At 34.1% G+C, this 18,055-nt stretch overlaps 2 protein-coding genes across 2 annotated transcripts in view; one reads left to right on the top strand and one right to left on the bottom strand.

Annotated features, from left to right (window-relative positions):
• Positions 1–5,366: 5,366 nt before the first annotated feature.
• Positions 5,367–7,240, bottom strand: LOC127801231 (uncharacterized). Its single transcript, XM_052336161.1, has 4 exons — positions 7,083–7,240; positions 6,081–6,933; positions 5,893–5,964; positions 5,367–5,797 (listed from the first exon to the last, which is right to left on the bottom strand). The coding sequence occupies exons 2-4, from the start codon at positions 6,924–6,926 to the stop codon at positions 5,792–5,794; spliced, it is 924 nt and encodes a 307-aa protein (XP_052192121.1). The 5' UTR covers positions 6,927–6,933; positions 7,083–7,240; the 3' UTR covers positions 5,367–5,791.
• Positions 7,241–16,473: 9,233 nt separating this feature from the next.
• Positions 16,474–18,055, top strand: part of LOC127802650 (uncharacterized) — a 13,309-nt gene continuing 11,727 nt past the window's right edge. The window contains 2 exon segments of the mRNA XM_052338585.1: positions 16,474–16,788; positions 16,790–16,826. Of these exon segments, the coding sequence (XP_052194545.1) occupies positions 16,547–16,788; positions 16,790–16,826 (279 nt within the window). The 5' untranslated portion in view covers positions 16,474–16,546.

Genomic DNA, 18,055 nt, shown 5'->3' with positions numbered 1-18,055 from the left:
ATTTTACTTAAATATTTGTAATTATTTATGAAAATACATATTTTAAAAAATCATTTCCAGAAATGAAGGAAAAAGAAACGAACTCAAAAGGAAACACCTTTTATTGGGGGGCTTTGCCTTTTATTTTTTCCCTTTTTTGATAGTAAGTTTATTTTTTATTTTTCAAAAACAAAAACACTCACACTCAATCAAACTGACATTTTAAAAAATAATAACAATGATATCAAACAGGCTCAAGCCTCTCATTAAACATATAAAAAAAAGGGTAAATTACTAACAAAAATCAAAATTTGATAATTTTTCAATTTTTGCATTAATTATGCCATTTCATGACAAATCATCTAACAAAACAAAATAAAGTTACGATAAAATAGAGTAATATGTCAATCTATTTTATTTATTTCCTACGTTAAAACTCTCTACCATCTGTTATTTGTATAAAATATCTATTATTTGCATAAAATATTGAAATTGATCCTGATTTACAATGTTATTGATTTTATTTTACATTATATTTCTCAAATTTAAAAACTAAATTTCGTTGTGGATTATTTGGAGTTTGACCTAAACCATCTTAAAGAGCATGGCAAGCCTTGCTAAAAACCCAGACGAAGTAGTCATCATGGAATTGATACATTTTGTGAACTAATTAATGAACTAATAAGTGCTAATGTGTCATCCACCACCAAACAGAAAGGGACCTTTCTCTAAACACATCACAAAGCAAACAAAAAGTTCATTTTCACTTGATCTCAAAATATAGATCGAGTAGTGAGATGAATAATATATTAATATTAATTCAATAGGTTGCGAGTTCAATTCTCACTCTTTAACAAAGCTCAACCTGTAATTTAGCTCTCCTAAAATAATCAAAGATACGAATATCAAAATCGTGCAAGAGTCATCATTGCAAGTCCATTTTCACTGCATCTCCGAAAATTAGAATTACAACACCATGTCCAACCTTTTCCTCTTCAACACCATGTCCAACCTTTTGTCCCGTGCTGAGGTTGGCTACGTTAACTACTACATGAATTTTGAATTTTAAATTATCAGTTATTTTTATCTATGACTGAAAATTAAAATTACAAAGTTTGAAATTTTTAAATACAATTCAAAACAACCCTCCAAAATAAAATAGGTATACAGATAGCTGTACGAATTCTAGATTGCCAGAGTCATTTATATTTATGGCATTCATCTTCTAGAAAACCCTCATAACTCATCATAAACTAATGTAAAATGCAATAAAATAAAAACCCAAAATTAATGTAAAATACAATAAAGTAAATAAAAGCATGAAAAGCCCCTGTTGTCATCCTCTCTTGACAGCAATCCAAGTCGAAGTAAAAAAGAAGTACAGAACTGACTAGAAAAAATAGTTGCAGATCAATAAAAAGACAAGCAAAGATAATAAGCAGATAATAAGCAGTTCTAAAAGTAGAGCATTATCAAGCAATTTAAGGAAGCTTCCAGAGAGGCAAGTTATTCAGAGAAGACCATACAAACTCTAATCTGCTCATAAGTAAAGCAGCTATTTGTCATATTTAGAAATTTGAGATCAAACTGGGCAGACATTGCCATTAACATGCATCTCTCAACAAAGAGAATTAGCTCAGCTTTCTGAACCAATGGAATGTTCTTTGGATATCAGTAAGGCCCTTGAAATAGCATGAAAAACCTAGACAATAGAAACCGTTCTCTATATCTAGCAAAAAACACAACACACACACACTCACTCACACACACACAAACAAAAGAAATATATCCTGAAGAAATTCAGAGTACTGATCTATCCGTACCATACCAGAAAACCAACGACTTTCCCTGTTTCCCACAGTTATAGCACCAAATTTTGTGCTTTCATGAGTCCCTGAAACCTCTACGCTAACAATAAAAAAGAAATAGTATTGTTTGCTCCAAACCACTCCCCTACATTGCGCAAATGAAATCTTAAACTCTCCTAGGTTCCACAAAATATAAAAGCTACTGCAGTTACATTAACTGTTCAAAGTAAAAACCTTCCTTGCATTCCCCATAATGTAAATGCAGACAAATACATGAAGCTTTCTCCTGAGAATAATATACAGAAATGGTCAAATTTAAGCTTACTTCTCCCATATCAGATAAATTTAACATACAGTGAAGACTTGTTATAACTAATATTTAGTATCTTCATCAAACTACTAATTGTTAAGAAACCAATTTCAATCTTGTAACTTAATAATAAGTATCTTAGTCACGATATTAATTTCCACTATACATGGTTATACGCAAACGTGCAAGTCTACTTCACAGAAGTTACAATTAGTATTAATAAGAAAGGCATTAGATGCTTTCAAGAAACCAAGATATGGTAATATTTTTTGGGAGGAACTGTCCATTGCCTTAAAAATTTGTATACATATCTCCGCTTTCATGAGTTCCAGAAACTTTTACGTGATGGGTAAGGACAAAATCACGGTTTCTTTTGCACCAAACTACTCTTCTACTTTATCCAAAATGATAACCTCTCCTGGGCTCTGCAAAATATAAATGCTATTGAAGTAAAAACTTCTCTAAAATTCTCCACATGTAAATGCCCACACAAATATATGCAGCTTTCACAGAGATATAATATACAAAGATGGTCAAAATCTAAGCTTGTTTTTTCATGTCTAATGAATTTAACATACAGCACGGACCTTTTATAACTATATTCCATAATTTAGTATTTTTCATTAATCAACTACTTTTTAAGAAATTAATTCCATTCCATGGTATGGTTAATAAATCTGTTAATAATTTTGAACTAATGAGATTGGTTTTCCATATACTAGTAATGCAAAAAAATGCTAGCCTACTTGATAGAGATTGTTATTGGTATTAATAATCTAGGTATTCAATGTTTTTTTTAGCAAGCAAAAAAGCAAGATGCGATATGACATTTTTTGAAAGAACTAAGCATTACCTTAAAAACTCATATACGCATCTCCAACAAACAAGATCTTATGTTATTGGAAATCATATAGGAACTAACATTTATAGTCACCAGCTAAAAAACAAAAGACATTTGTAGTCATTAATACTCTTTCAGTCCCATAAATTTATTGGGCGGTATATTAAACTATTAAGATAACATGTATGCATAGCGAGCAAGTAGTTGGCCTTAATTATAGTCATAAATAACAGAAACCAAAAACAAAAACTACATCATTTACAACAGTTTAAAGAATAAACCTCATTGATTAGTAGGAGACTAAATATAACAACAATGTTAAGGGCTCTATTTCACCTCTACCCAATAACAACACACATTATAGTAAGGAAACAAATTGACTAAGAGAACAAAGGTGCAAAAGCTAAAGAGTAGGATGAAAGATCATATCCAATTCTGAAGTTCCTATCTCAAAACAAGACTATAGAGTTAAATTATAGTTTACAGCACAGGAACAAGCCACCATGGAAAATCTTCAAATGATTTAAGGATGCTGACTCAGAAGCAAGCTATTCTCAAAGAATAGGTGAACCGTATATTTGTTTTATATCTTTGTGGAAGGGTGCACATTTGTGAAGATTCAAAGACAAATTTTACATTAGCCATGAGTTTTATATGCAACTTCGAACAAGAAATTTTCTCAGAATTCTAAATCAATGAAAAGTTATTCACTTTATCATGGCCCCTAAATCCAACAAAATCCAATTAATGTAAAAAGTTATTCAAAAATAATGATCAACTTCTACAGCATGTGAAGAATTTAAGCCACATTCCTAAATTTTACAAGGATGTCAATATCTCATTTTCTATTTCATCCATAGCCTTAAGTCATGGTACCATCTGGGCATAACAGACATGGTTGTGGTGTTATGGTACCAATAATATCAGTAAATGAGTGGGAGTATCCAAACTAAAGCCGTTATTTTTTTTTTTTTTTCCTCTTGTGCAGTAGCAAACTCAACTAATTGATACACTTTTCGATTCCTACAGTAATCATTTGACTCTTTGTTATGGTTTATGGGTTCTAATCAACATAATGGCATTTGAAAACATGCTTAAATGATAGGCCAAAAATGAAGGATAGACATGCCAAGGGAATTTTAATGTTTACGGCAACTTGAAATGAGTATCAAAAATGATCATTCATGAAAATAAGACAGAGAGTGATAGTAACCTAGCTGGGTCCAGGGAAATTCCCAAGCTAAAAGGAAAAGGTGAGATGGTAGAGTTTCGCAGAAGTAAGAGGGAAAAGAAGAGGCCAGCAATGACCAAAAATACTGATGAATCTAGAGAAAGGGAGAGTGCAAGGTAGCATGGCAATTTTGTAATTAAGGAGGGAAGAGGATTGCAGCCATGTAATACCCAAGTTTGTTATGACATGTGGTTAGTTGGTGGCAGAATTTCCCATTTAGCCCCTACTAGATGTATAAATAAGAATCTAGAAATCTGTATTGGATATACAAGATTCAATATAAACCATTTCCTTTTCTCTCTATTCCTCTCCTTATTTCTCGGGGGTGATCACTTCCCTGAAGTGAAACCTATTAGAGAGAGAGAGAGAGAGCCCCTATATATGAGGCTCTCCACTTCGTGAGTGTCAGAGAAGAGTCATTTTTATACACAACCTTACCCTCATTTTGCAAAGAAGCTATTCCCACATCACAAAGAAGCAACCTTACCATTGCTCATGGTCATATGCATAATACAAGAACATTAATGGCTGTGACATTAAATGTTAATTTCCCACGTAAATCTTTATGCTTTAGTTGACATATCATTAGATCTAGGCTAATCTCAAAATCCAACTTTAGTCATGATGCTTTAGGCCACAAATCAGTAGATATAAGCCAGTAAAGTAATAAAGTAGTTCGACAGGACTAAAAACATTAGCATAAAAAATGTAAAGAAAAGTTAGCAAAATGAGCCCAACAAAACCATTAAGTAAATTATCTACCACAAATGTAGCATAACAGTCTATAATGAAAACACAGCTTCATATGTTACCAAACCAAACTACTATTCACCATCTTTGAAACACACACATTGGGTGTACTTGAACATTTCAAGTACAAACCTTTACAACACTTCCCCAATATTAAGTGTAAACACATGCAAGAAGCGCGCTATTAAGAAGCTCTCGCATACTCAAACTATTCATGCATCGTGCTCTCACATACACAAAACAGGTAAAAAACAACTCACATCTAATCAATACAACAATGCTGATGGCATAACTGGAAAGAATATTTTACCAATACTATTTATAGATAGCAATAGTTGTCGACTTATTAAAGACATTAGTTGAAACCTTAGCAAATAATAGTGGATTATTAAATCAAATTGAAGATCTTATGCAAAACGGCTTCACATAAACTACATCATCAACAACCAAACCCAACATCATTACTATCGCAAAAACACCTTTACTTAAGTAATTAACCATAACAGGAATTCTCAACTGTACGCCAGCAATGTCGGCTCAACTATATAAATCTCAAACTGCCTCTCTGCATGTAATATAGCTAAGCAGCAAATCACCTTAAAGGAACAAGTTTAGGGCTTAAAAATAAAACTCTATTATGTAATTAGATAATTCATATATACATCTCATCTGCTTGTAGAAACTAAAAGGATAAACTTTCTTTCAATTGTTTGAGACCACTGCAAAGCAGATGGAACAAACATAAGCAAAATATGTGCTTATTTCCTCTTCTGCCATTGTTATTTGGTTGGTTATACCTTCGGATGAGGTCACAAAATTTGGGAGACACGGGACTTGAGACTTCCAGAATACATTTGCAGTTGCACCTGCATCTAACCCTGCAAGCAGCAAATTCTAATTCTAAAACCCACAAAAAGAATCCAACTATCAGTGTCTAAACTGCGATCCCACTTTGTACCAGAAAGAACTATACCTTGGTAGAAGGTTCGGCAACTTTGTACAAGTCCGGGGATATCTCGTCCAGCCAGAGACCCGGAAACAAATACTGGGGAGAAAAAATTATGTATACCACGCGTTAGGAATCAATATCATTACTTTCAAAAGTCACAATACAAACAACACAGAGAGAAACGAAGATTGTATAGGGTGACAGATGCTCACGTCCAGTTGTTTCTGAATGGTCCTTGTTCTTTTCTTTGGCTTTCTTGTTGGTTTTGATCCAGTTATTGCAAAGAAATCCTCTTCAATCTCTTGCCGAGAAAGAGAAACTGAAAATTTTCGCCTCTTCTCCTTCTTCTCTACAACGTCGGCGTGAGGACCATCTCGAAACTGCGCCACCTGTTGCGAATGAGCTTTATTCTCCGGCAAGGACCCCCCAACTTTAGACGTCCCCCCATTCGCATCCGGCGGCATGCGCGCCGCCCTTCTGGGCCTTAAATTCCACGTCTTGGCCGCCGATTCTTCCACTTCTCCACCTTCAGTACCAGTCTTGAATTCATCTTGAGCGCCATCAACTGCACGTTTTGCAGGGATTCGAATACATAACTTCACCCTGACTTCCTTACCCCCAGCAACATCAACACCCGACGCCGCCGATCCTTTCTCCGATTTCTCGATCGTTTGATTAGGCTCGCCATTCTTGCCACTTTCAGGTACCGATGTTTTCCGATTCTCCGACGCGTGACCCGATCCCTCGCCGGCAGAATCACGCACCGGAGTCCGTCGCCGGTCGGATTCACCCGCCGGAGACTTCACTCGCCCAGCTGAACTCGAAGCTGGAGATTGCCGGAGACCATCACCCTCAGCCACCGTCCCCGACGGCGGCGATGAGCCCTCCAGTCTACGTCCCCGATGGTAATTGCTCGTCTGGCTTCTCGGCCACTTCAAGTGCGGCAGCGTAAAGCTAGCCTTAGGTTGTTGTTGGGACTTCGCCGGCACAAGCGACGCATTGGAAGAACACTCCCTTCTCTCCGCGGCCTCAAATTCAGAATCCAATTTAGGCAACATCGTTTCACTGCAAACACGATCAAAACACACAAATCAACAGAAAACCTCGCTGATCGTCAATCGGCAACGAAGCTTCATTGGCCGCAAACAATCAGATAAAAAGATGAAAACTAGATTCGCTGCACATATTCGCACGAAATTCAGGATTGTTCAAACCTTCATTGGCGACAATGGAACCCTAGCGATTTTGAGCGAGAGAAATAGAAGGGGGGTTTGCGAATATATATGGTGAGTGATGAACGTAGTTTTGAAATAAACCGGTGCCCGGTACGAACTTCTCCTCGACGAGAACGGAGAGAAGTGTTGTTCCGTATTCCCTATTTTGCCCTTCGTTGTTTCTTGTATTTACCTCCAGGTTCAGTCAAAAAAGTTTTTTGTGGACACGTGTTCATCGAGTCGGAATATCCACTCTTTGTATGCATGTGTGGGGTTGGGTCCACGTCATATTATTTTTTCGAACTAAATATATATTGGAAAGGCTCAAAACTTACTTGGGTGGGGTAAATTTCACTTGGCTCTTTGGTGAGAAGTACAAAATGCTGTATTTTGTTTTTTTGGGATAATTACCATCACTAGCTCCTAGTAGAGATGTAAATAAGTCGGGCGGCCCATGAGCCCGCTTGGTCGGCTCGTCTCATAGCCCAGCCCGGCCCGATCAAGTATTATAATAAATGGGTGAGGCGAGGCCAGTGCTTTGTGGCTTGCGGCCCGACCCAGTTCACTTAAAATAAGAGTGGCCTATCAAAATATTTACAAAAATAGGAGTGGCTTACCAAAATGGTCCGGCCAGCCCTATTTTTTCCCATTTATTAAGGGTCGTGCTGAGCCCCCAAATCCCATTGTTCGGCCTAGCTCGTTCTCTTACAAGTCGGCCCATCCATTTGCCATCTTTAACTACTAGTATAATTGATTTGAGTTTCAAATTTATGAATTATTGACAATAAAAGAGAAAATAAAATTAATCTCAATCGATTATAAAGTTTTACAATTATATTATTAATGAAATTTATTGTCAACAAGAAATAAGATGAAAAATAAATTATGTCATCATGAAACACAAGCACCATCGTTATACTTGATCGCTTTTCCTCTGACCTTATCTCTTTAGTTTTCTTGTAAGCACCCCCGCCCGGATATCCCAGCCGCCCGGACTACCCGAACGGGAGCGCCTACGGGAGGAGAAAAGAATGAGACACCAGACAAAGACCACCCCGGCATGCATACACAAAAAATAAGAACAGCGGAAGCAAAGCTCAAGACATGCATGCACTATGGGTACCCCGCTAACACAGCGGTCACAAGATAAATAAAAGAATACAAACTCCTGTGCCGACACACTCAAGACTCGAGAAAACGCCTGGCACAGTACGAAATAATAGAGTAAATTCTACTTAGACATCAGAGTGGGTAGGGATTGACGAGACTGCCTGTACACCACACCGACTTTGCCGTTAAAGCTGACTCCCTTGCTATGGCCCACGCCGCCACTACCTGGAATGATGGAAAGCAAGGTGAGTCGAGAGACTCAGCAAGCATAAGGAAAAGAAAGGCTGTAGGCTGAGTATAACCAAAAAAAACTCTTCCCAAAATAAACCCCCAGGTACACACAAGCCATGAGACGCTACAACACAACAGCTCAATAGCATAACAAAATAAAAGCACATACCGGTCCTTGGGGCCCACATAAGACACTTGGCACCCAAGTCCCATACCAACCTGCCGCTGCCCTGAAAGGCAACAAATGTCTCCACAAACCTGCGCGCGCTGTCCCAGGCCGGTACTCCCGTCACCTGTATCCGTCGGTACTCCCGACAACCGAGCCAAAAGCTCCCTCGGAACGGTACTCCCGTCCGAGAACTAAATACTACTAGTATCCATGCAATGCACATAGAAATGCAATGGCGTAGTGAGCATCAACGTGATACAAGGCGCCCATACATCCAGGCATCAGGCCATGCTCCGCCCACATAGTAAACCACACGCCATGCATATGCTCGCTGTGGATGCAACCTAACCAAACTAGAATGTCCGTGTCCAAGCATACTCAATAAATGAATATCCCAGCATGCATCCCATACCCATGTGCATATCAAATCATGAACAGTAATACAACGTATCTAACCATGTAGTAAATCACATACCGGCAGAGCTAGTCAGCAATGCCCGGCACCGATCAACGGTCAGTGACTAGGGGTGTCCACCCGACGGTCCACATCCGGGCCGTATCATAGTCTACCCCAACGTCACCAAACGGTTGACCCCTGCCCCACTGCTCAATAGCTCTAACCAAATCATAAGTAAATCCGAGAAAAACTGTAAATAAAACCCGCACGACTAGGAACCTAGTTCCCCAACTGGGTTCAGCATCATTCCGAAAGGAATGGGGGCGGTACAAACCCCCTTAGGCTCACAACGAATAAAATTATAGAAGCCTCAGATTTAATTTAAATTAAAACAAATGAATAATAGTTCAACCAATAAGGCAATGTGCCGAATTAAAGTAAGGGAGGTGATAAAATACAGGAAATCACGGGGTTTCTCACGGGAATTAAAGAATACGAGGAAAGGGATTGGAACTTGCCTGAAATTAGCTGATTCCGACCTCACTCGAGCTCCCGATGCAAATTAAATCATTTCCTAGCAAATAACACAATCGGGACTCAAATTAATTAATTTTAATCGCGTAAAATTTATAATTTAAACGTAACATGCTTCTACAAATTTTTACCCACGTACCTGATCACTTCCCTTGTCGAAAAATCCCAAAATTCCTTTATTTTTTTTTCTTTATTTTCTTCCTCCTCTTCTTCTTCTTCTTCTTCTTCTTCTTCTTCTTCTTCTTCTTCCCTGCTTCACCCGCGCCTGCAACTCCATTTCTTCTTCTCCTTTCCTTTCATTCTTCTTCTTTTCTTCTTCATTTTCCTCTTCTTCCTTTCTTCTTCTTCTTCTTCTTCTTCTTCTTCTTCTTCTTCTTCCCCGCGCTGCTGCCTCCTTCTTCTCCTCCCACGCATCCGGCCGCCTGCAACCACGCATGGCTGCAGCCGGCCTTCACTGTCCGGCCCTCTGCTGGTCGCCGGGCCTGCCTCCGGCCATCACCGCGCGCCACCGCGCCGCCCCGACTGCCGCTGCTTCACGTCGCCATGGCCGCGACTTCTTCAAGCCGCGGCTGCTCCTCGTCGGCCATGGCAGTGGCTGCCATGGCCGATTGGCCATCCCTCTCTCTCGATCTCTCTTCCTCACTCTCTCGGTCTCGATCTCACCCCCTCAATCTCTCTCGGTCTCAATCTCTCCCCCTCAATCTCTCGTGAGCTCTCTCCCTGCTCGCTCCCTCTGTCTCTCACTCTCTGTGTTTAGATTTTTTGGAGAAGGTCACTGTGTCAATCTTGGCCTCCAAGCCATTCACGCGCACCACAGCCACAAATTAAACTTATTAATTAATTAATTTAAGTTAATTTCTTAACTCATTATTATTATTTTGATTATATTATCAATATGTATTAATTAATTAATTCAAATTAAGTTAACATAATTTACACATTTTTTTATTATTAGCAGTATTATTTTTACCACTCTTTTATTACCTTAAATCCTCAAATGCCAAAATTTAATAATTAATCAAAATTTAATAATTAATATCATTACCGAAATTTCGGGATATTACATTTCTCATCGTCAATAAAATTATTTTTTAAGTCATTGTTATTTATCACATAATTTAATTTTTATTAAAATAAAAATGCGTAAATAGATTCTTTTATAGCTTTAATGATTGTAGAACATTTGCATTTAATTCTATTTATAAATAGTTGGTCTTACACCTATCAAATTCAAACAATTTAACATGTAGATTGGTCCCCAAGGTATGGGGTAGCTTAATTTTCATTTGAATTGTGTTACAGCAAAGCCTCGACGCTAAATATAATTTGAAAAGATTTGTCATACTTTCGAATGTTAATTTTTTTACCCTCGTGGTATTAAATTATAAATTTATAATCAATATTTTTCTTAGCGCGACATCTATTTATAATTATGGAGTAATTAATGTCGATAGTGGGATGTTTGTTGGACATGCTCAGTTTGCGATTTATTTGAGTGGTGGAAATTCTTTGCTAAAGGAAAGTTGCAGCAATGTGGATGGTGGACCCTTGTGTAATGCATGCTTTGGTCAATTTTGTTAAAAAAAAAAAATCGCTTGAAATTATGATGGAAGAACATCTACACCTTTATCTCAAAAGAACCTAATATAATTTAGTCAATCAATAGATATTCCATGAATAAAATGAACTTCTTAAAATTTGAATCTATTTTTGCAATTAAAACAATCTTAGACTCCGTTCTTTTCATTTTTTAATTTTTAATTTTGAGTTTTAAATTCATTTTCAATTTTTTATTTTGGTAATATATTTTTAGAAAATTAAAAACGCGTTCTCTTTGTCAGTTTAAAAAATTATTTCTCAAAACATAAAATTAGAAAACACGTTCTCTTTGAAATTTTAAAAATTATTTTATAATAATATTTTATTCAATAAATTTGATTATTCAGTAAATTAGAAATATTTAATGTTAATATATTATTAAAAATATATATACATTTTAAAGTTAATGAATTTTATAATATTTTTTCATTGCAATAATAAAATATGAATAAATAAATAAATAAATGTGTTATGAGTTTAGAGTTTGTTTTAAATGAAAACACTTAAATAACTTTTTGTTGTTTTAAGTTTTTCTTTACAATTTTTTTTTCAAAAATACATTTTTAAAAATAACAAAGAGAACGCGTTTTCATTATTTTAGAAAATTAAAAAGTAAAAATGATCTTAAAACAATAAAGAGAAGCGTTTGAATAATTATCCATTGATTTTAAAAATTAAAAACCATAATCAAACTATTCAGTTTCAGTTTTAATTATGATTTTTTTAGTTTTATCCATACCAACAAACAAATACAAACTTTTGCAAATAGTATTTATATAAATTTTTGATAACTCCACAACAAACAAAGACAAACTCTAATAAAATTACTTTATTATTGCATAAAGTTATAAATTAACTTCAAACTTCTTAGATATAATTATTTGATTGATAAAAAATAAAATAATTAAATATTAGGTTTTATTTGTATTTGTTAATTACTTTATAAATGTTAAATATTTTATATATTTATAATGCATTAGTTAAAATACTTGTAAAAAAATTGCATTAGTCAATATATATGTTATGTGTATATATAATATATTAAATAAATAAATATTATATATATGTATCTTCGGTTCGATTTGATTCTGTTACTTACACATTTAATTCGGTTTCGGTTCGAATATTGGTTTGGATTTAGTGAAAACCATAATCAAACCATACAATTGAAACAGTGTTCGATTTTTCTCCAAACCAAACCATTACCCAATCAAACGATTTTTAACTGCATTGATCAGTTCAATTTCGATTTAGTTTCCCATGATTTCAGTTGCAATTGCTATTCCTAGGCACCAACTGCAGTCTGTGCCCTGGGATTTGGACTATTTGAAAGGGGAAAAGGGCTGAAATCACTTATAGATATGGGAATAGCCTTTTCTGATCCATCCCTTCATCAGCCCTTGCATGGAATCAATTATTGCATTCTTTAATATTTTAAAAATAAACATGTATATTGGTAATATAATTTTTACCTCTTGACAAATCTCTTCTGCATACTTGAGGATGTGATATTTTTCTTCAATTTGACATGATAGTTTGGTTATTTTCATCCTCAAAGTATTGATTTTTATAAATGATTTCGCCACGATAACTTTCATTCATTTTTGCAAAATAGCAAAAAAAAAAAAAAAAATCAAAATGACTATAGAATTAGAGAAAAAAAAATGAGAATTGATACATGCATATATATATATATATAACAGAATGAGTAGTAAACCATAAACAAAATAAATAATACATAAAACAGTTCACATAAAGAGAGAGACAAATAAAACCTTTGAAGTGTTTTCATCAAGAGTATTCGCAACTAAAAATTATTTTTTAGAGCCTCCCACGTTCTGTCGGGTCAGGTGTGGGGGTGCCCGAAGTGAGCGATTTCACCTTTTGGACCAAAAATTATTTTTCAGAAGACGAGTTGAAAATATAAGATAGAACTGATAACATTAAATATTATAAGATAAGGCCAGCGACACATATGAAAGCATTGCCATTGGTTTACTCTTTCCTCCTATGTGATGTAAATTAGTTTTTAATACATTTGGAGTCTATGGTAGTCTAATACATCTGAGTATTTTTTGAAAAGTCATTTATTTGTAGTAGAAGGCCTTGTATGTTAAATCTTAACAGTATTGTCATTAGTAGTTGTTTATAATGGAGGCAGTGTTTGCTTTCCCTATGTGCAAAAGATAAAATCCTTCACAAAGCCCCCATACACTATTCCATACATGTGGAAAGGGTTAAATACGATACACGATAGCACATCAGGTAGGATGCACAATGCATGATACCCATAAGGAGCCATTTTCACATAAAGGTAAAATTTTCACACTACGACTGTCATGAGTCGAATCTGTATCTTTAGGTATAATCTGTTACTTGAGAATCAATTGTGTTACGCTCGTGAGGGCTTTTTCTTGATAGGCAAATAGTGGTTGTGGAGGTAGTTGACTCATAGTAATTATTCTTTTTATTTAATTCAACTTTATTTGAGAGAGAGAGAGAGAGAGTGGGGAGGGGGGGGGGGGGGGTTGTTGGCTATGGCTTTCAAGTGAAGTGGACAATGAGATAATACATGCCATGGCCATAAAAGTGAATACAATAAATAAATAATTGTTTAAAAAAAATAGTCAGGAGAAATAAAATTTGAGCGTATTTTAATTATTTTATAAAAGTTAACAATAGTAAAGTAATGGCAAAGGAAAAGTAATAAACCAGTTTATAAAGTTACGATAAAATCTTATTATTTTTAAAATTACAAGAGTAGTTTGTCTTTTGTTTATTATCAAATTTTAGGATCATATGTGAAATATAATGTTTATTTTAGGATTCATCTACTCATTCTTAATAAGTAATACTAATAATAATGTGATTCAACATTAATGGTGAGTTCACTTAATAGATTTGAATTAATTTATAGAATAAAATTTGAGAAAGTATACAAATCTCCTTTATATTAAATTAATTATTCTTTCTCTTTCTTTTTCATTTTCATCTCCTTTTCTTATGATCTTTCTCTCATCTTTTGTAAAAGTCAATGATTTAATGATAGTTGGCATTGCTAGGCCAATAATTGTTTTCACTTTTTCTTTCCTCTCATTTTCATCCCCTTTTTATCTTTTTTTTTTTTTTTCTTGTATAGTCAAGTGATTGAACCATCTGAATTTTCAATCAAAACCCTAAGGTTGCGTTCTCTTTACTATTTTCAAGTCATTTTTAGTTTTTAATTTTCTAAAATAATGAAAACGCGTTCAATTTGTTATTTTTAAAAATGCATTTTTGAAAATAAAAAAAAAAAATTATAAAGAAAACTCAAAACAACAAAAAGATAATTTGAGTATTTTCATCCAAAATAAACTCAAAACTCAAAATACATTTATTTATTTATTTATTCATATATTTATTATTATAATAGAAAAAATATTATAAAATTCATTAACTTTAAAATTAGATATTTTTTTAATAATTTATAAACATTAAATATTTTTAATTTACTGAATAATCAAATTTATTGAATAAAATATCATTAAAAATTTATTTTCAAAATTTCAAAGAGAACGCATTTTTTAATTTTATGTTTTGAGAAATAGTTTTTCAAAATGATAAAGAGAATGCGTTTTCAATTTTTTAAAAATAGACTACCAAAATAAAAAATTGAAAATGAATTCAAAACTTAAAACTGAAAATCTGCGTTCTTTTTATTGTTTTTAAGTCATTTTTAGTTTTTAATTTTATAAAATAATGAAAACGTGTTTACTTTGCTATTTTTAAAAATGCATTTTTGAAAATAAAAAAAATGTAAAAAAACTAAAAATAACAAAAAGTTATTTTAAGTGTTTTTATTCAAAACAAACTTAAAACACAAAACACATTTATTTATTCATATTTTATTATTGTAATGGAAAAAAAATATTACAAAATTCATTAACTTAAAAATGTATATTTTTTTAATAATATATTAACATTAAATATTTCTAATTTACTAAATAATTAAATTTATTGAATAAAATATCATTAAAAAATTATTTTCAAAATATCGAAGAGAACGCGTTTTCTAATTTCATGTGTTGAGAAATAGTTTTTCAAATTGACAATGAGAACGTATTTTTAATTTTTAAAAACAGACTATTAAAACAGAAAACTGAAAATGAATTCAAAACTCAAAATTAAAAATTAAAAAGTAAAGAAAACGCAGTCTAAGATTGCGTTTTTTTTGTTATTTTTAAATCATTTTTAATTTTTAATTTTTTAAAACAATAAAAATGTGTTATTTTATTATTTTTAAAAATACATTTTCAAAAACAAAAAAAAAAATTATAAAGAAAACCCAAAACAATAAAAAGTTTTTTTTGGTTATTTTTAGGCAAAATAATCTCTAAGTCCAAAATATGAAAAACACAATCAAATTTTCATGTTTTGACTATAAAAAAGAAAAGGGGAAAAAAGGAAAGAAGGAAACAAAAAATTATTCTTAAATTTTAAAAATAAAATTATATATTTATTTAAAATTTAAAAAATATAATATATCTATATTATAATTAAAAATACAAGATAATATATAATATATTATTAAGTATATATACACGTATTATATATAATGATATTTAATATAAATTATCACTCATATGTCAATAATTTATTATTTTATTTTAATAGTAAAACTTTATTAAAAATAGTTAATTTTATTATTTAATAATCAAATTCATTGAATAAAATATCATAAACTAATTTTTCTTAAAATTCTAAAATAAACACGTTTTCTAATTTTTTGTTTTAAGAAATAATTTTTAAAATGATAAAAATAACACGTTTTTAGTTTTTTTACAAATAGTTGATCAAAATAAAAAATTAAAAATAAATTTAAAACTTAAAACTAAAAATTAAAAATAGAAAAAGAACATAGTCTAAATTACCCTATATCCATTATTATTTTGGGTTCATATTTGATAACAAACCTTAGACGTGGGTTTGTCTTCAAATCCAAACCCACAAATAAACTTAGATAAAGGATTTATCATAAAAAAACGAAATCAAAACATAATTTGTATAAGTTTAGATTTTGTTTTCAAAACCTAAATAAACTTAGGGTTCATCTTTAAATGAGAGAAAGACAAAGAACGAGATTGAGTGAAAAGAAGTAGAAGAATCAATCAAGCCTGTGACCTGAAGATTATGTATTTTTAATTTACACAAAATAAAGAAAAAAAGTACCTATAAAAGCTCAGATTCAGATAGATAGATATGTATATAAATATTAAGTCAGCGCACCAATTGGGCCGGGCCGGGCCGGGCCGAGCTTGTTAGTTTAACCTATTTATTGCAAAGCGACCTTCGCGCAAACTGGCTTTTACTTGGTTGCGCTGGGGCAACAAACCCTTGGCCTCATCGTTTCTTACTTTCCGTCCGATCTCTATCTCTCAAGCAGCAATGGCCGCTGAGCCAGGCGAAGCCGCGGCGAGCCTAGCGCCGGCGCCGGCTGAGGACTCTGTGAGATCCGCGGCGCTGAAGCGTCCCCGCGAGGACGGTGACGCGGCGACGTCGGCGGATGCCCCGTCGCCGAAGCGGCGGGTGAAGTCGACCGTGGACGTCCTATTCAGGATCGTGGTTCCGTCGCGGCAGATTGGGAAGGTGATGTGGAAAGTCGGGTCTCGGATCCAGAAGATTCGGAGGAGACAAGGCCACCGTTAAGATCGCCGATGCTATCTCGGTCAGTCACGTGGACCTTGTTTGCTTGCTTTGTTTTCATAATCTTTGTTTTACTGGTTTCGGGAAAGGAAAAGGAGGAAATTCGGAAGAAGAACACCTTCTTTTTGGTTCGGTGCCATTGGAAAACACTGAAAATTACTGTCTTCTTGGTTGTGAAACTGGGGGTTTGCAGCACAATTGGCTTAGTACACAATCAAACGATTTGTTGTCTTGGTCCCTGAGAAAACATAGGAACAGAGGATACCCTAGAATTGTATAGGCTTTATCACTTATTGGCTGCTTAAAATACCTTAGAATACAATCCAACGTAAAATGCAAGATAGAGAGATAGCCTCGCCTGTAACCGCTTCTCCCCATCCAAGGCTAGTCTTCCATTATATCTTCCCTCTGCATTCGCCACCTTATGAAAACCTTGTTTGTTTGGTCACATCCTTCAAAGAAGAGCATCTTGGCTTTCTGCTTTCAAAATCTTTTTTGACATAGACCATCACCCATCTCACTCTTTTAACTTGCTGTACGACACAAGTCGCTCTAAAAAAGGGAGTTAAAATCCTTTTTTCCCACCAAGAATTCTAATTCATCCTTCAATTTGCCTATCTTGAATTAACATTCTCAAAGATCTCTTTGGCGCACCTCTTTCAGGAGCCTGAGCTTTTCTGCAAGACCAAAAAATTGTCGTGGGAGCTTGACATAACTTCTGTAATTTTTTGTTTTTAGTCTTGGTTTTCATTTAAAAAAATGAAAACTAACATATTGTTTAATATTTTTGGTTTGTTCTTAGATTTGTTACTGATTTTTTGTGTTTCCCCCTATCCTCTGATGTCTAAGGTCGTCAACAACAAGGGAATGGCAGGGGATCGAAAGAAAATGAAAATGTGATAACACTAATGTCCAAATAATTATCCTGTCAATCAACAACCCATCTCTCCCAACCCAGTCTAAGTGAACCAACTACCCCTCCACCCAACCTAGCCAAATTGACAAACCACCCCTCTTCCCAACCAAGCCTAAGTAACAAACCACCCTCCAAAGGTAAATTCATCTACTCTTTGAAGGCAATAAGATCAAAAAACTCCTTGCAGTGCTACCAACCAAACCACCACTAGATCTCTCCGGTGGGAACCTAATAACAAAAATCCCCTTCAACATACCAAGGACACCTCTACTTGTCATACGAAGTGGTCGCTGGCTAAATGAAATAAAATGCATTAACCCCCATTAGTAGAATAC

This window comes from Diospyros lotus, chromosome 5 (assembly GCF_014633365.1).
Source record: "Diospyros lotus cultivar Yz01 chromosome 5, ASM1463336v1, whole genome shotgun sequence".
NCBI lineage: Eukaryota > Viridiplantae > Streptophyta > Magnoliopsida > Ericales > Ebenaceae > Diospyros > Diospyros lotus.
The sequence above is the reverse complement of the archived record's forward strand: the minus strand, read 5'-3'. Positions and strand labels throughout refer to the sequence as shown.

Coding starts and splice junctions, on each gene's coding strand:
- LOC127801231 (XM_052336161.1), bottom strand. CDS start 6,926: ATGTTGCCTAAATTGGATTCTGAATTTGAGGCCGCGGAGAGAAGGGAG. Junction 5,965..6,080: donor CCATTCAGAAACAACTGGAC/GTGAGCATCTGT, acceptor TTTTCTCCCCAG/TATTTGTTTCCGGGTCTCTG.